General features: G+C 39.8%; 1 protein-coding gene across 1 annotated transcript in view; it reads left to right on the top strand.

Moving 5' to 3' along the window:
* The first annotated feature begins 573 nt into the window (after positions 1-573).
* Impg1 (interphotoreceptor matrix proteoglycan 1) overlaps positions 574-19953 on the top strand; it is a 146353-nt gene continuing 126973 nt past the window's right edge. The window contains 1 exon segment of the mRNA NM_023958.2: positions 574-793. Coding sequence (NP_076448.2) covers positions 727-793 — 67 coding nt within the window. The 5' untranslated portion in view covers positions 574-726.

Here is a 19953-nt window from a genome sequence, read left to right as displayed (position 1 = left end):
CTTCTTAAAGTAGGTCTTTGAATAGAATCAGTATAAGGCAGGTGGCCACGCCTCAACAGACCTTACAGGAATATGTTGATTCCTTCAACACAGGGCATAACAGATTCAAAAATTAAATGAAAAAATCACCTGTATGTAACACCAGATCGAAAAATCTTCTAGAAAGCAGATATAGGAGGGAACAGAGACAGATAGCTCTGCTACCCGTGGAGAACAATGTATTCCTTACACTCCAGGAATAGCAATGAAGCCCTACGTGGATGTTCCTACGACAGGTCCTTTTAAAACTTCAGCTGTCGTCCCCAGCTCCGAAAAAAAAAAAAGAAAAAAGAAAACTTCAGCTGTCAGCCTCCTGCCTGTGAAAGGACTTGTGCCAACTCTCTGTGTAACCTGTAAGTGAGAAGGGAGTGTGTCTGAAAACACTGGCTTTCTGGGTCCTGGAGCAGACTGACAAATGTTCCTCCAGAGGTTAATAAGATAAGGGTTACTCCAGCTGGCCCTCCACAGAGATTACTCCTGAGGGGAAGATAAGCAGATTATCCCAGAGAGGGCCTACTTCAGGATATTCAAGTTAGCGCCTTCGTAGGGTAAACCAGGGAGGCCATCTGTACTCAGCCAGCCGGCACCTAGGCCTAATTATTTTTCATATTTCAGTCATTTTATTTCTTTAAGTGTGACTTGGTATTGTTCTGAGACTTTTCAGAATTACCAGTACACAGAGCCAGGATGAATTTGGAGATTAAACATGCTATCTTGGTTTTGTGGATTTTTCTCCAAGTTCAAGGAATCAAAGGTAAGTTATTTCCATGTTCATTCAGCTTTAAATTTTCCTTTCTAAATCCAGGCTTAGTACTAGGTGCCTGTAATTCCAGCACCTCAGAAAGATGGAGACAGAAGAATCAAGACTTCCAGAGCAGACTGGGTAACTTAGGGAGAGCCTATCTCAAAAGAAAATGTAAATGAATGAATTGTAGGGCGTTATATAAGAAGTTCAAAGTCATAGAATGATAAAAAAAAAACCTCATACTGTCTAATTTCAAGATTGAAAAAATGCCTGATGATTGATAATGTGATGGAATAAATGATTATCAGAAATGATAGTCTAATAACTATTACGTAGTTTTAAATGTAATTCATATTAACAAAATGGGAGAGATGGTGCATCGTGTTTGTTATAAAACATTTAATGACAATTTTCGTCACTGGTATTGATTGTAAGTAGGCCTATGGAACCAACTCAACAAAAACAATATCAGAAAATAGAATCTAAAGTTGAAATTAATATTCAAGGGGATTTTGATGAGACCAAATATATTTCTTGGCTGCACAAAATTAAACTAGAGTCGCCTGCCCTGGAAAATAGCATGTGCTGTATACCTTCGGTGCACAGAGCCCTCAGCCGAGGTGATGGCTGGTTTCAAAGTGTTGTAAGTGAAAGTTCTAGGCTGTGTCAGTCCTTAGAGCAATCCTTCAAGTGAGTCTAAACTGAAGCAAGCTACAAACGGGTTTATTTGGGAAAATAACACTTTCTCCTTTTACAAAACCCACTGGAGAAAGTTTGACTCTGTCTTAAGGATAAGTATAATCACAAATACTCCATCTTTAAAAGTTGCTAGAAATCAGTAATGTTAGATATTTATTTATTTATTCATTAATCTATTCATTGTCTTTAAGGATAACATTAAAATGTTGGTATGGTAAACCTTTTCATTGAAATCTGGTTTTGAGGTGTCTCCAGGATGAAGGCACAAATAATTACATCTGTAAGACGTATCTGTAATCCTATATGTCATTGATAAATATGCGACTTTAAACATGGAGATTAAAAAAAAACTAGGCAAAATTTGCATCCAAGTTTCCTTCCTGTTTGACTACTTCAGCCAAAAATAAAGAGGGTTATTTGGCTTTTCTTGCAGTATCAGTTATGTATAAATATTTAAATGTATTTTGGAAGTTGTAATTAGAAGCAAGCAGTACTGTTCCAAGAGAGTCCAAACTTTATCTAGTGAAAACACACTGATTTATCTGTTTGATAATTCTGGCCAGGCACACACCAGCTCTGGTCTTGTTTATTTAATTGACAACATTTATTAATTGAACTATGTTTCTTATTTCACAATGTATCAGACGTTACACATAATTATAAAAAGTATGATTATATAGTAAGTCAGGTGAGATAAATGCACCTCAAACCCACATTTGCTCTAGGCCTCCTTCTGTGGAACAGCAGGCTCTCATTACATGAGAGATTTCAAAAAGCATACGTCTAGCTTTGGACTTTCTATTCCACAGGATTTCATACCTTTCAGTAAGTATATCTTGACTGGAGGCCATGTCTTCAGCCAATCTGGTTTCCAATTCACGACTCCTCAACTCCCATGAGGATATTTACCTAGGGCTCGCTGGAGAAGAAAAAGGAAGGGCTCCATTTGATACAAGGAGATCAGCATCTGGATGTTACACTAAATTCAAGCTCTGTTCGTGAAGACGACCTAGCAATTTTAAAAACGATGAAATTTTTTCTATTTTTCTTTTATTAAAATAATAGATTTTGTATGAATAGAGAAAAAAATCATACAGTTCAAATTATGGTTTCCCATCCCACAACTCCCCCGTGTTCCTCCCTACCTCCTTTCCCAGAAAAACCAACACCTTTCTGTCTCTGACTAGAAAACTAAACAGGCATCTAACGACTAATAATAAGATAAAATAAGATAAAAACAAAAGCAAAATAAAGCAAAACAGAACAGGACAAAGCAAACAGGAACCAAGGAGCCTCAGAAAAAACATGAGAAACACACAAGAGACAGGCACACTCACACAACCGGGAATCCCATGAACACAAAGTCAGAATGGACGTGCAAAGGAACTAGAAGGTAAATAAATACAAACAAATGCCCGGGCCAGCACTGCGAGACACAGACCCTCTAAAGATGCCACTGAGCTTGTTCCGTGTCGGTCACCTACTGCCAGGCAGGCGTTGTCCTTAAGAGTGGTTTGTATCCTAAGGACAACCCCCATTCCTGATCCAGAAGCTATTTCTGACTGATAATCACTCACGAAATAAATGGATATTTATAATTATCCCTATTATGGCCATCAAAACACACCCTCCATGCTCACCTTTATTTATTTTCTCAGTCTTTTTCTTGGTGTAGCTTTTACAGATCTGTTCTTCTGCTACAAGCAGTTTTATACCGGGCTTCGGGCAGCTGTGTCAAGTCATACGAAGTTCTATATTGCTATCTAGGTTTGGCCAGCCTTGTTTAAATGTCGGCATCATGTTTCAAGAGATGTGTCAAAGTTTGATTTCCTGAATACCCAACGAAGGTGAACTAAGTTTTTCTGATTGTTTTATTACACACAAGAACTGCAGTACATCTGAGTGTATGTCACTCGTTCAAGACAGCATAAATTCACTAAATAATGTTGGGTCAACGAAATGTGAACAGTCTATAGCATCCAGTCCCTATTAACAAATTTCCTTTAAAGATTTTTCTATGCCCTTGGGCAACTCTTTTTGATTTAACTCCAGTGTGTTCACTGTGCAGCCAAACACGGAGTAGACACAAAATAAACTCAGAAGTCTGCTCATAGTTCCAAAGGATTCCTTTGAAGATTTGCATGGAGCTTTTCCATAGGAATTTAAAACGGAAGAGAGAGAAAGAGAGAGGGGGGGGGGTTTGGATTTCAAACTGTTCATTAACTGAAATTTTAGCACAAAAAAAACTCAAAGTTTCAAAGACTAGTTACTTCATTATTATTATTATTATTATTATTATTATTATTATTATTATTATTGCAAATATTGTCCCCCTCCTGGTTCTCTCTCATAGAGTTCTTCCCCCCATCCCCTTTGCCTCTGACAGGATAGTCCCTCACCCCACCCCTGCCCCAGGTATCCTCCCTCCCTGGGGCATCAAGTGTCTACAGGCCCACTGAGGCCTTCTGGGAAGGCTCCAGGCTCCTGGCAAGGCATAAGCAGCAGGAAGGTGGGAGGGAGTGAGGGTTCATGTGAAGTATGCAAGGCCCACATTGTGCACTCACCTCTCCACTTCACAGAAGTAATTTCAATTCATTGCCTGTGACATTCAGTGTGTGGGAGGAAGGGGAGAGAAAAGCTTCCCTTGGCAAGTCCTCGACTGGAAATGGTGTTTATCTTAGTTCATGCCTCGCACATTACATTTGATCGCTTTAAATGAAACCTTTAACTAAGTTATTATTAGTCCACCACGGTAGGGTAATTATTCTAGTAGCTGGAAATGTCAGGAAATTTGCATTTGAAGATACTCCCCTTCTTGATAATCCTACACTACTGGGGACATTCTTGTTCCATGAAATTATCCGGAAGGCCTTTTGCCTCCTCGGAACTCCATTAACAGAGAACATAGCGTCATTTGTACTCAGGAGATGGCTGCCCAGCGGCAGACACATTAATTACAACTACCCGTCTTTGTGTTCATGTCTGGACAGTGGAATTTGAAAGTTTTGAGGCAGACTTGTTTAATGTCATACTAATATATCTGCAAAATGCTCTCCTATCAAGGCTGTGTAAATTGAAGGTACTTATGGTCAATGAACCAGCAAAGCGATGAGTCTAAAACTATTTACAAGATTATATGTTTGCTTTAAAAATAAGAAACGATTGCTGCCATGTGGCCCCTTATGCTTGTACCGCTGATCACACTAGGGACCCATTGTAGTTGGAAGCTAGTTTGAGCCTACATGGCCTGATGTTTTGGGGTCAAGGTCTGCAAACATCAGTTCTGTTTGCTTGCTAAGCATCCCTGGAAATTCTGATCCTATCAGCTTTACTGCCATGATCATGTTTGCAAGTTTTATGCCACTGTCAAATAATTCGTGTCAAAAACAAAGTTTTGTTTTGTTTTATTTTTAGGACAGTCTCTAGGTTTCCATATATTTTAGCACCTGTGTTTGCCATAAGCATTCAAAAAAAAAAAAAAAAAAAAGACTGACCTCACTGCCGCACTGGGAAACCTTAGACTCCTGAGTTGTCACTCACCACTCACACACTTTCCTTGCTTAAGGACAGAGCAGACACTTGTGCAGTTGTGGAAGGGAACTGGGTTTTCAAAGCCTTACTAGAATGAATACTGCTCAGATTTTTGAAAGGAGGAAAATCTTCCAACCAGATTTCAAGGTTTAACTTCTCAGAGTGGACAGCCTCAGCAACCACAGAGCCTCAGCTCACAAGCAAAGAGCAGTTCACCTGAGTCCAGCCTCACAAAACAGGAGTCCCCAGTCAGGTGGAATGGTATGGATGAGGTAAAATGACCTGTTCTTGGCGATAGGCCTGGGCAACCTGCACATAGCAATGTGAGAATGAGTGGGCCAGGGTGCCGGCACAGCCACAGTAAGGAAAATCACATATGGAAAATGGCTATGGAGCTTAGAACTGGAGCACACACCACCATCTTTTACTGAGAATGCCCTTGTCTGTACTTCCAAGCATAGCAACAGAAGCAGAATGTGAAGAAGCTAGGGACGGCAAGGCTGCCTCTAAGCTTGGCTTTGCACTTGACATTTGCATATAGGTATCTCCCCATTTACAGTAATGGGTTCTAAGGAAGGCATCTTTCTTTCTGCATTGCCTTCACAGATCCATTTTAGTTCATTCCCATGTGGCTTTCTTTATGTATCCACCTTCAGCCACGCTTTCCCTAATTGCCTCCAGAAGAATTAAGGGAAGCTAAAAGAAAAGGAATTTTGTGGCAAGAAGTCAGGACCTCGAAATTCATAAAATGTTTCCTTGTCAGAAGGGCTTTAACTTCACGCAGAAAATAGCTTGTGTTGGGCTGGTGTATCTGTTTTGACGTTTGCCCTACTGCATTTATAAACAATTCGCACTCAGTGAAGCTGAACCACAAAACGGACTGGCCTCATGATTAACGCATCAGACTCTCAGATCAAAACTCTTCGCTGCTAGTAACCAAGTTGGTAAACATTAGCTGCCACTTAGCTTTGTGGGATCCTCCACTACGAGCTCACAGTGATCTTAATTAGTCTCACTTCTCAGGAGTTCCATGGGTAACAGGCAATGCGCTCATTTGTGGCTAGAAACCAAAGACAGACTGCTAAGTAATATTTCTAAATGCGTTTGATATGGGAAAGAGGACTGTGGCCAGTCCTCTCTTGTGTCCATTTAGTCCAATAATAGCCTCGCTGAAACAAGAAGAGTGGAACTAGTGTGTTATATTTTATTATTTTTAACTCAAAAGCTGAATTTTCCGTTTAAAGGAGCAGATGTTTCTGGGCCATTTATATCATCTGTTGTCTGAACTAATCTCAGAACTGGCGGTCACACCATTCAGGCACCCTGATGGTCACATCCTTCAGCTCCACCCTGATGGCCACATCCTTCAAGTTGACCCTGACAATGTCCTTCAGGCCTACCCTGAGCATGGAAGAGTCTATCTTAGGACTGCTAGTATTCTTTTAAAAGAGTAGTAATGTTTTGAATTCCTCAAAGAACAATTTATAGTGCTGTCTTAAGCACCTACAACAAAATCTTGGTGCTAAATGAGTTCTTAGATTGTGGCTTTATGTAAAGGTGGTCATTAGTTTAGCACAATGGAAACGTTCTTTAAAACCCAAGTAACACTCTCCCCCTCATCACTCTAAAACTTCTCTAGATTTACAATGCAGTTTTATTTCTGAAGATTTGAAATTTTTGAACTTTCCTTTTTTTCTTTCTTTCTTTTCTTTTCTTTCCTTTTCCTTGTCATTTCTCTTTCTTCTCCCTGCTGGAGTTCATCCGTGTATTCCACATGAACCTACCACGTTCTAGTCATCTCTAGAATCCTTAATAGTCTTCTTGTTCACGAAAGGGAAATGTACTCTGACCTTCTAGCTAGATAACATTTACTCTGTGAGTTTACCTGAGAAAATGTACTCTCAATCTCGAGCTGACAGTTGTTACTAGAGAGCCCCACAAAGTAGAGGTTGTCCATGAACCGTGCATGAACTAGTGCCCTATCTAGACCCAATAAGCTACCCCATCTTCATATTGCCTGTGAGTCCCTGATAGTGCCTAGCTCGGAGGTTCTTATGGGTTGTGACCCTGTTAGGGTCAAACAACACTTTTACAGGGGTCATCTAAGACTACCAAAAAAACAGATGTTTATATTATAATTTCTAACAGTAGCAAAATTACAGTTATGAAGTAGCAATGAAAATAATTTTATGGCTGGAGATCACCACAACATGAGGAACTGCCATTAAAGTGTTGCAGCATTAGAAAGGTTGAGAACCACTGCCCTAGCCCAATTATGTTCAATGTCCCCTCCCACCCTAAGACTACAGATCAGCTAATGGCAGAACTTGACTCCTTGCAGAACAACTGTGTTGCTCACTATATGACCCAAGCAAATTGTTCAATGAGTAACTTTACAGTTTCTTCATCTATAAAATCGGAACAATGATTGCAGGATATGCTTCAAAGTGCTAAAGCATTTAGTGTGTCATCTGCTCCAGAAACGCACTTCTGAAGGCTGATTCCCAGAACCACTTTGATGACTACCGCCTTTACACTATCACCCCTCCTACCTGATGAGAAAGCTGAAGTCATTTGACCTGTCTCTTCCTACTTCAAAGTGCTTCTGGATCTATCCCAACGCCTCTCATTTTCTTTTGTTTGGAAGGGAATGCAATAATTTTCAGCTTTTGCTAATGTTATTCTCACCTACTCCCTGTGGTTTTTAACTCCAGTTCCCATAAGACCTGGGCCTGCCATTCCCCCTCTCCTATGCTAAAGGTGTTCATGTAATGATTTTCAGTGGTGGGAAAGGAAATGCTGGACTCAAATTTTGAAGATTGTGATTTTGGGGGGTTTTTTGTTTTGTTTTTTTGGGTTTTTTTGGTTCAGGGTAGCATCTAAGATGTTCAAGCTATCTAGGTGATTCACCAAACTTTGGTGATTCAGCATAACTTTAGTTTTCTGGAAGGTTGAGACTTAGGTCACCATATTGTGGACCTTCAGGGGATTATTCTTAATGTACTTGGTTTTTTAGTAATTATATACCATAGCTTTACTGTTCATGGCCCACTACCTTCTCTGGCTTCAAATCTTTAAAAAAAAATAGAATTTCCAAAACTTTCTCCAATGTATACAGAATAAATGCTATAGAAAGAAATTGAAATAACACAGTCAGTACTATCTCTTGTAGTTAAGAAATGAAAACAACCTATACTTTCAACAACAGATGAACAGACTTACATATCAGAGTACTAGTCATCAGTACAAAAAGGGAAATCATGACATTTGCAACTACATGAATAAATCTGGAGACCAATATGTAAAGTGAAACAAGCCAGGCACTGAATTGTGTATGCTCAGTGGTCTGTGTAGAACTCAGAGGTAGACTGAAAGTGACAGTTACCAGAGGCTAGGACATTTGGAAAGATCAAAGTATAGAGGGATATTGTTCAAGGAAAGGACATAAATGTCCAGTTAGATAAGAAGAATGTATTTGGGATTCATAATATATAATGTGACTACAGTTCACAAGATATCAGAGTCCTGAAGAATGCTATAGATAGGTATAAATGATAACTATATAATATATGCAATTTATTTACCAATATTTAGTCATTTCACAACATATACTTACAAAATACTATGTTGTACATGACAAATACAGCCTTAACTGTCAATATAAAAAAGTAGCATGATATAATTTAAAAAGTAAAGTCCCAAAATATCATCTGAACTCTTTATAGTGAATATTGTTCTTCCTTTCTGGCTTTACAGGAACAGTTCAAGTTCCTGCTAGAGTCATTATGTAGGTCTTCTTATTTGGAAAGCTTTCACCAAGACTATATAAAACATTTTAATATTTATTCATCTGTCATCCATAAATGTCTCTGTGATAGGGCCAAGTTCTTCCTTGGAAAGTGTATTTTCAGGGAACCGGAAACAAAAGAAAGTAGCAAATGAAACAGCAAAGTAGAGAAGATGCTTGTCAGAAAGCTCCGATGAGTGCCAATCTCACACAACCATCCTCAGAGAGCACAGAATTAGAGGACTCTCCATGAGAGTAGGGACCAAGGACTGACAGAGGCGAAGTCTAAACCATCTCCTCAAAGGTTTTTCTCCAAGAACATTAATAGTTTACCTTGTATTTCTAGTGTACTTATCCATTAATAGTGAAAGTCCTTAGCACCAAAAGAACATTCTAGGACAATGAAAAGTAGAGCCAATAAGTGAGTTAAAAGGAGCCATGGATTTGTGTCTCCTATAGAGAGCAAAGCCTATGAAGAGCCAGTCCCAAGAGAAGTAAGCTGAGACTGTACACAAAAGTTAGCCAACCTCCATCTTATGGCACACTCAAAAGTCAACTCAAAGGTGCTAAAAACTTAAAAACAATGAAGTCTATTATTGGAAGAAAGCACAGAAGGGAGAGTCCTTTACTGTGTCTTAGCAAGGATTCTGATTTAGAAGGGACATACCTCAACATTCACTCAGAAAACAAACAAAAGCAGAAAAATTGGATTAGCAAAAGGAACAAAAATGTAGCCTGTGAACTAAAAGAAACTATTAGCAAACCATATACACAAAAAATGGCTAAATATCTATAGTTGTTGAGGAACTTACACAAGTCTTAAGCAAGCAAGGAAGGAAGGAAGGAAGGAAGGAAGGAAGGAAAGAAACAAAGGAAAGAAGGAAGGAATGAAGGAAGGAACGAAGGAAGGAACGAAGGAAGGAAGGAAGGAAGGAAGGAAGGAAAGAAACAAAGAAACAAAGGAAAGAAGGAAGGAAGGAAAGGAAGAAAGAAAGGAAGGAAGAAAGAAAGAAAGAGAGAAAGAGAGAAAGAAGGAAGGAAAACCAAGCAGCTAATTTTGAAATAGGAAGCTTCCTCAATGGAAATGTTTTCAGAGTCATTGAAATGAGCATCATGAGAGAGTCCACCATGATCATCTGGAGGGAGATAAGAGCACAGTGACAGAGATAAAACCTCACACAAGTCTCATTACGCTCAAAGAGTCAAGATAAAGTAAGCACTGGTGAGGATGTGGAGAAAAGAGACCCTGGCCCACTGGTGGCAGAAAAGCAAACTGGTACCAGCCATTAAAAAACCAATACAGCAGTCAGCCAGTGACTAAACACAATCACTGTGATACAGCTATCCTTCTGCTCTTTCAGCTACACAAAGCTGAAGTCAGTACTTTGTACAGATACCTGCACTTCCCATGTTTATTGCTGTATTATCCACAATAGCAAAAGTGTGAACACAAGGGAAGGCCATCCACAGATGAGGAAAAAGAGGAATTAGCAAAGAAAATGTGGCAGAAGTGCTCACATTGTGTCACAGTTTTACATAAATGTATATGCATATGCATACAAAGACTTTACAATGAGAACTTACCTATTACAACATGAATGAACTTAATGAACATTGGTCCTGTCGAGGCTGGACCCCCCACAGTGTAGGGAAATGTCAGGGTAGGGAGGCAGGAAGGGGTGGGTCGTTGGGTGGGAGAACACCCTCATAGAAAAAGACTATGGACAGAAACCGGGAAAAGGGATAATATTTGAAATGTAAATAAAAAATATCCAATAAAAAATTTTTTAAAAAGAATATATATCAGGACTAGAGAGATGGCTCAGCAGTTAAGAACACTGACTGGTCTTCCAGAGGTCCTGAGTTCAATTCCCAGTAACCACATGATGGTTAACAGCCATCTGTGATGGGATCCAAAGCCCTCTTCTGGTGTGTCTAAAGACATCAACAGTGTACTCACATATATAAAATAAGTAAATCTTAAAAAAGAATTTATGTCAGATGCAGAAAAAATATTGTATGTACTTACTGGTACCCGTTTGCTAAAATACTAAAAGCCAAGAAGAAAGAAACAGAATAGAATGGTGGTTTTATAGAGTCAGGAAGGGATGAGACGAGTCAAAACATAAAAAATTCCAGTTTTATGGTATGAGTTTGCCAGAGCTAATGAATAATATGATAAATATAATGGTTAATAATGTTGTATTATATAAAACTTGTTTTAGGGATAGGTTTCAGATATTCTTAGTACAAAGCAAACACAATATATATGTGTGTGTGTGTGTGTGTGTGTGTGTGTGTGTGTGTGTGTGTGTGTAAAACTTTTATATTTTGCATCTTAATCATTTATAATGAGTGGAAAATAAAATAATCAACAATCAGTAAATATACATAAATCTAAATAATATCAATATATGGCAACAATAGGTAATGAATAACACAGGTGGTTTTCAAGGAGTCCTAGACATAGTATTGTCTGGTATGAATATACTATGAATATACTCCATGTTCATTCTGTTGATAAGCTTCACTGTCACACACAGCACTGACACAAACACCTTGTCTGTGTTCCCTTCCATTAGCAGGAGTGTCCCTGCAACGTGTCCTTGTGAGAAGGGCGAACAGAGACATAGATACACACAGTTTCAATTGCACAGTAAAATTTTGCTAAGTGTATATTATCTATGCACCCAGGAGCCGTGGTAAGAGCCCTTTGTCCATATTTGGTACTGACTATTATATTTTAAATTTTGTCAAATAAAATGTCTTACTTTATAGACACTAATGGGATGGGACGACACGGTATAAATGATGCTTCTCTAGGTCTTCAGATTTTTGTTTTTCTGCTTACTGGTGAGGTTCAGCATGTTCCTGTGGACTAGATCTGCTGTACGTCCTCTCTGAGAAACTAGATTCCCATTTTTCACTCAGATGTTTGGGTTGTTTATCATTTTTAAAAGATTTCTGTTTTTATTTTATGCATATGACTTTTGCCTGCATGTGTGTGAGGGCACTACATTTGTAACTGTGGAGACCTGAAGAGGGCACTGGATCCACTAGAACTGGAGTTACAGACCATTGTGAGCCACCATATGGGTGTTGGGAACTGAATCCAGATCCCCTGCAAGAGCAGCCAATATCCTTAAGCCTTGAATTATCCCTCCAGCCCATTTCTCTTTTCTTATTGAGGAATTCATTTGCTGCCACTTATCTTAAATATTCTCTCAGTTTGTAGCATTTATTTCTACTCTCATAGCAGTACTGGCTACTCTTCCAGAGGACCTGAGTGCAATTCCAGCATGCATGTGATGGATCATACTCTATAGCACTAGTCCCACGGGATCCGATTCCTCCAGGAGCACCAGGCACATAAGCTGTGCACACACATACAGACAGGGGAAATGCATGTATAGTTTGTCTTCCACATTTCAGAGACAGTGCTTCTCTCTCTCTCTCTCTCTCTCTCTCTCTCTCTCTCTCTCTCTCTCTCTCTCTCTCTCTCTCCCTCCCTCCCTCCCTCCCTTCTTCCCTCCCTCCCTCCACCTGCCCCCACCACCGTGTGTACAGGACTGATGTAAAGTTAAAAGTAAGCTTTAGTGTTGGCAATCATTTGTTTTAGCCTCACACATCGAGAAATATTTCCAATCCCTCTACTCTTTGCCTCCTCTTTATGTGTCTGCTTAAGCCATCCACTGCGGGTTATTTCTCCAGTCCAAAGTCACATTGCTGTAGCTTGCACAGATGTATAACTGAGTACAGACATTCAGCAGAGCACAATATCTACTTTGCTTTCTTTCCATGGAAGTATTGAAGTGACTCTTAACTGTAGCTCTGAAATAGGCTTTTCTATGACAACTTTAGACATTGCTTCAACTTCAACTTGCAGAATTTAGGACAAGGTATTCTTATTCTCTGATAAAAGCATTTTCTAGAGATAGAGAGATGGCCTGGTGACTAAAGCCTATATTGCTTGTACAGAGGACCCAGGTTCAGTTCCGAGCACTCACATCGGGCCACTCACAACCACCTATAATGCCAGTTTCAGTGGAGCCAATGACCTTTCCTGACCTCCTTGGGATCGTGCACAGCTGTGATGCACACAAACTCATCTCAAAAAGAAGTTTATTAGCATGATTAAGAATATTTTCTTGAACAGTAATAGCAAGGGTTTCCAAATGTAGGAGTATTGCTGGCTCTACCTTAGAACCAGATTTTGAAGTTAAAGGACAGATTTATTGCTTCTTCTGATTTACTAAAAAGCAGTCTGTTCGATTCCGTGAAGTTATGACTATGTCTGCAAATGAGCCCCTCAGGAAGGAGGTATAAAATGTGCCTTCCATCAATAATTGGAGAATGATCTGCATCTGGAGTATGACTAGATAAACAGTTGATGATAATCCATAAGATTTTTTTTCTCTTTAAACATCCCTTTTACACACTACTAGGACATATTTAATGGTTTAGTTTTGTAAATTCCTTACATGTTATTGAAAATGGCAATTCCCAGAAGTGCCCCTGTCACAACATTGAATGCAGATGATAGATGATAATGGGATGCTCTGAAGACTTCATCCTCTATATATACCGGTCTGAGAACAAAGAGCACAGCATCCAAGCCATGGTGGTCACTTTACATGTCACCTTCGTGCAGACCTGGTCATCCTGGTGAGAGCTTTGATGACAAGGGCAGCTTTTCTGAGCACTCTGACAGCCTGCTCATCTCACTGGCTCTCCCCAAGTCTGTCTCACTACCAAGACTGCTGACAGCTTCTCCCATTCAGCATCTACTTCTTCTCCTGGGGATGAAAGAGCAAAAAACAGGACAAGAAATACCTTTGTCTACATCCTTTGAGAAAAATTAAAAATGATCTGAGCAGTTCAGCTGATGACATCATGTTAGAACCCTATATACTGCCTTTTTTATTCAGAAAAAAATTTTCAAGCAATTTATTTTGATCATGCCTTTTCCCTTCTCCAATTCCTGTCAAGTGTTTCTTCTTCTGATGCTGCCCCATTATTGTGTCAGAAAGCTTGATGACAAATGTTTCTCCAAAATAGGAGCTCGTGACATTGGTGACTTCTCCATCTCCAGTACCTAAATCAAGAAGTCTATGAGTTTTTCCGAGGAGAATTAATTTAAAGTGATCTTTTAAGTTTATTGGGTGACCCTTAGCCACTTCTAGAAACCCACTAATAGATGCCTTAGATAAAAAGGCTAAAGAGATGATACAAAAGAATATTATATTCATATTCATATATGTATGAATAATGAGCTAGTTAGACTACTTGCCCTGCTTATGAATTAGAAGTTATTATGAATGAAGACAGAAATTTCACATTTCTCTCTGTTGCTCCCATTTCTCCCATTTGCTGAGTCTCCTTCCTGCTACCTGCAACCACTGTTGGCCCAGGCTGCTCACCTTTGATATTATTGTAAGTTCACTGATGGAATCGCTTTATATGAGATGTATAGCCCACACATCTTGGATAGAGTTTGAAGAATGTTAAAAGTCTAGCTGCTACAAGAAGCCCTGAATTCCCACAGTCTGCTCCTAAAATCTAGGCAGTGATATGTGCCTAGATAGGTTTCCTCGACTAGCTAGCAATTTTAGTACACTCCTGTCCTCAGTTTGACCTCTCTGCTTACTTCGGCTCAGGCCAGCATTAAACCAACTCCTTTGACCACTTTTTGAAATAGAGTATTAACAATTAACTGTAGTTTATAATGATATCCAGCTCTTTAGCCTTCCATACTGACTCATACGTAGAAGGAAAGGATATTTTTGAGTCTGCTTAAGTATTCCTATGAAAAATCTATTATAAGCTCCAGTATCTTAGAATGTTTGCTAAAACACTTGAGTAAATTTAACACTCATTCTATGAAAAAACATGATGAGAATATAGGATTGGTTTTCTTTCCCACTTTTAGCCCAGAACTGCCTTCTTTGAGAAGGAGAGGCAAGAGCACTCCCAGTTCCTAGAAATACACTCCAGTGCCTTGAGCTGGAAGTTTTGTGTAAGGAGACATCAACCAAAGGTCACATTATCCAAGACCTCTGAGGAAGTCAGCTATGTGGCTCTCCCTGTCACCACCCTCTAAAACAAGAGGCTCCAGTGTGATTTTATCCCTTTTCAGGGCTTAGAGGGGTCAATTAACTTTGAGAACATCTCTCCCCTTCTCCATACACCCAGCCTTTTTGCCCTACTAAGGGGCTTGGGAGTTCTCACACATTCTATTTACAGTACATTTGTAACCTAAACCTTTGAAACTTCCTCTCTACTCCTAGGCGTGAATCAGACAAGCCACTGATGAGTTGACCCAGACAAAGTCTCACCCCTTCTAGACACTAAAAGGAAACTACCTTTCTTTTTCCTGCTGATCATTTCCTCTAACTTTATTTCTGTTTCTGCCCATTTAGCAGCATGGTATGATTTCAGGACCCTTGGCTCCTCAGGTCAGAACTCCCAGAATCTCACTTACAGAACTGTTTCACTGTGTTCAAAGGCAAGGGGGTAAAGTAGAGGCCTGGGACATGTGCATGTAGAGATAGAAAATCATTGTCTTCTGAAATCCTGACCCCTTCTCTTCTGACACAGCAAGTTAATAGATAAACCTAATTTTGTAATAAAGAGAAAGATGATGCAAGCCCTCTAATTCTGTGGAGAGTCAGTAGGAAGTGCTATTACTGAACAAATGCCAGTTTTAATAGTGAGAAAGGTTGCCGTGACACTTGCCCAAGTTTCAGAGAGGGAACTAAGGTAGGATCTACACCTTGCCTCATTGATAATCCGCCTTCATGCTGACAACTGTAAATGCTTAGTCACGGCATAATTCATTCACAGAAATAACTAGGTGCTTCCTTAACCTCTATCATCCTTTCATTGCATCATTGGTTCCAATATATTTTGACATTCAGGTGACAGAATAGGACTGGCATTGTGTCAGGGTATTGGAAACTGGATATAGGAGAACAGAGGACACTATAAGTTGTAGATGCCTTCATTCTCAACATGAGCATCCAGAAAATAGTATTTAACTATTTAACTATTTGGTGCTTTTTACAAATAGCACCAAAGAATGTATTGAGAAACCTGTCTAATTTGATGATACATATTCAGGTACCTTGAATATGGCATTAGTTAACTGCCTCTGCTCTTTGGAAATTCGATTATGCAATTGAGAATCTGCTAATTTAGTATAACGATCTGCATAAAATGGACTACAAACAAGTCTAGAATTTTTGTAAAGACCAAAGCCCCTCACTCCTTTTCGAGGCATTCTTTCTAAAAACTCCCCATTGGTGGTTTAGGCTGGCTGAAATGCCAGCCACTTTGTCTCTGTAGAGTTCTAGTCTTCAAACGGAGACTGTGTTCTGTATAAATTCCAGTAAATTTTATCTCAGCTCCCATTAGTTTATTCATTAAGACACTAAGGCTTTTCCCCAAGGAAAACATAATGGGTTTGCTAAGTGCAAATGGCTGCTGTTTTCTTTGCAAGCAGCTGCAAAAGAAGGCCCCACTCCACTATTCCTGTGTCTGCTGCTGTCAATGTATGTATAAAGCAAGCCTTTGTAGAAGCCTGAAGGTGTGGGCAGCTAAAGACATGCCTCTAAAAGGAAGAGTTTGGTAAGGAATGGCCTATAGGCCTTTGTATTAGCTAGTAGACATTCTTGTGCAATTCAATCTGAATAGAATGGCAATAGGAAAAACAATACTTCTCACAATCACTTGCACTACTGAATCCCTTTGAATATATATAAGCAAAGAAGAGGCTATTTTTATAGGAGATCATGGGCTCCATGGATACGGATGGCATCCACCTAAATTCTGCCTAGGAAAAGATACCCTTGATTGCAGGATTTCCTTTACATTAGCAAGTGCACATACTTGTGCAACTTGAACAAATTTTAAAAAAAGAAGTGAAAGATCAAGCGTCACTACAATAAAGTAATGTTTAATGTCACTTTACATCCATTGAATGTTTATCTTTTTATATATTTGTAATCTTCTAAGTGAGCTATAGCCACATTCATTTGGAGAATCTGGCTAATTAACAGATTCTCCAACTAATGACTGATCTGGTTAACAGAGTGGCTGGAGAGAAAAAGTATCTAAAGAATCCATGTTGGCCACCTTCCTTAGTCATCTAGGAGTTTGCTTGCCCATGAATATACCATTCTCCTGTCTTCCCACCCTAACATTTAACATCAGTTGTCTTATTAGCATCTGCCAACCCAAGCAGAACCCATCCTTCCCATGCTCTTCCCCCACCATCACTATCCAGCCATTAGAAGTGATCAAAGGGTCTGTGCTTCATCACACTTTGTCTGCACACTCTAGTCCTTCCAGACTCATGGTTTTGCTTTCTAAGATTTCCGTCTTTCTATCAGTAAGTCCACCATATTCAGACTGTTAAATGCAGAGCTCCAGAAAAAACTGCAACATTTTCATTCCTGCACATGATAGACCCTCACTCCATCCTGTTCTGCTCTGCTGGGCATGTCAAGCATGTTTATCAACAGTAGCCACCCGTATGTGGAGGAGGCTGAGCCATTCTTTATTTTTTTATTAGATATATTTCTTTACTTACATTTCAAATGTTATTCCCTTTCCCTGTTTCCTATCCATAAGCCCCCATCCTCTCCCCCATACGGGTAGTCTCCCCATCCATCACTCTTACTGCCTCCCCCATGTCCCCCTAGGCTGGGGGTCCACATCCTCACCAGCATCTGCTGTCACCTGAGTTTTCGATCTTAGTCATTCTGACTGGAGTGAGGTAGAATCTCAGGGTTGTTTTGATTTGCATTTCCCTGATGACTAAGGGTGTTGAACATTTTTTTAGGTGCTTCTCGGCCATTCAATATTCCTCAGCTGAGAATGTTTTGTTTAGCTCTGTACCCCATTTTTAGTAGGGTTATTTGGCTCTCTGGAATCTAACTTCTTGAGTTCTTTGTATATTTTGGATGTAAGGCCTCTATCTGTTGTAGGATTGGTAAAGATCTTTTTCCAATCTGTTGGTTTCCATTTTGTCCTAAGGACACTGTGGTGTCCTTTGCCTTACAGAAGCTTTGCAGTTTTATGAGATCCCATTTGTCGATTCTTGATCTTAGAGCATAAGCCATTGGTGTTTTTTTGGTCAGGAAATTTTCCCCAATGCCCATGTGTTCAAGACTCTTTCCCACTTTTTCTTCTATTAGTTTGAGTGTATCTGGTTTGATGTGGAGGTCCTTGATCCACTTGGACTTAAGCTTTGTACAGGGTGATAGGAATGGATCAATTTGCATTCTTCTACATGCTGACCTCCAGTTGAACCAGCACCATTTGTTGAAAATGCTATCTTTCTTCCATTGGATGGTTTTAGTTCCTTTGTCAAAGATCAAGTGACCATAGGTATGTGGGTTCATTTCTGGGTCATTACCTACTCTTCAATCGGTTCCTATCTTACTTATCAAACTGACTGTTGCAGTATTCTAGTGCTCACGCTCAAGTAGAACTTACTTCATTTAATAATGGCCCCCAAAGTACAAAGTACAAATAATGGCCTGTGGTCATGCTGGCAACTCACACAAGTCAAAGAAAGGTCAGAAAGTGCTTTGATTAGGCAATAAAGGAAAACATCTTGACCTAAGGAAAGAAAAAAAGCAATCATGAGATATGATTGCTATGACCTTCATATACAAAAAAAATGAATCTATGCAAGAAACTGTCATGAAAGAAAGAAAAATTCTTCCTACTTCTGCTATCACACCTCAACAACAAGACTTAGAGTCGCTTTATATAAGTGATTAATAGTTACGACTAAAAGATTGTTAAATTTATATGTAGGAAATGCAGTGTGTTTGCAGTGTGATTCTATCAAAGGTTTCAAACACCCATTGGTAATCTTTGTGTCCATCAGCACTGCCGACAGTTAGAAAGGACTGCTGAGTCACGGAGATACCAGGACCTTTGGTGAGGTGTCCCTTTGGCAAACAGAGTACAGATGGTAGAGTGCATTCATGAGTACTTTGCAATATAGGGATAAAAGAAATCAGGGAAAGAGATGGAGAGAAAGAGTTGCGTGTGGAATTAGAAGCCTCACTTATGTAGCAAGACCTGCTTTGTTGTGAAAGGAGATATAAGCAGATGTTTTGAAGAGTGTACATAGAAGAAACTGTAAGATATAAGTATACATCAAAAATGAGTCAGCAGTTGGAGACAACACATTATCAAGAGAGTGGACTAATAACAGAAAGAATAAGCACATGGTCATGCACGTAGAGGAATGAGCTGAAGCAGATGCAGGGATGGACAACTGTAAGACTTTCCTCACTTTCTCTTAATTCTCAGTAAAATGTGATCAAAGCCAATAATGGAGAGGAAACATCAGCAAAAAGATGCATAATTCTGTACCTTTTGGGGATACAGAGGGGAAATGCGTGTAGACCTGGAATGGTAGCACCATCTTGGTGCTCTGGAGGCTGAGGAAGAATGAACGTAAATTCTATGATAGCCTGAGCTACAGAGTATGGTCCTGCCTTGATGTGAGGAGTGGAGAGTGGATGGAGCAGGGGAGACAAAAAGGTGATGTGGTTTTATTTAGTGTCACAGACCTATAGAGAGTATCAGCTTTCCCCAGCCACTCATGGGCCTGTTGTTACTCCAGGGGCAACACTAAAACTCTTCCACATATCCCACATTCTTTTTTTTTTTTATTAACTTGAGTATTTCTTATATACATTTCAAGTGTTATTCCCTTTCTCGGTTTCCGGGCAAACATCCCCCTCCCCCCTCCCCTTCCTTATGGGTGTTCCCCTCCCAACCCTCCCCCCATTGCCGCCCTCCCCCCATAGTCTAGTTCACTGGGGGTTCAGTCTTAGCAGGACCCAGGGCTTCCACTTCCACTGGTGCTCTTACTAGGATATTCATTGCTACCTATGGGGTCAGAGTCCAGGGTCAGTCCATGTATAGTTTTTAGGTAGTGGCTTAGTCCCTGGAAGCTCTGCTTGCTTGACATTGTTGTACTTTTGGGGTCTCGAGCACCTTCAAGCTCTTCCAGTTCTTTCTCTGATTCCTTCAACAGGGGACCTATTCTCAGTTCAGTGGTTTGCTGCTGGCATTCGCCTCTGTATTTGCTGTATTCTGGCTGTGTCTCTCAGGAGCGATCTACATC

This window comes from Rattus norvegicus, chromosome 8 (genome assembly GCF_021556685.1).
Source record: "Rattus norvegicus strain SHRSP/BbbUtx chromosome 8, alternate assembly SHRSP_T2T, whole genome shotgun sequence".
Classification (NCBI taxonomy): domain Eukaryota; kingdom Metazoa; phylum Chordata; class Mammalia; order Rodentia; family Muridae; genus Rattus; species Rattus norvegicus.
The sequence above is the reverse complement of the archived record's forward strand: the minus strand, read 5'-3'. Positions and strand labels throughout refer to the sequence as shown.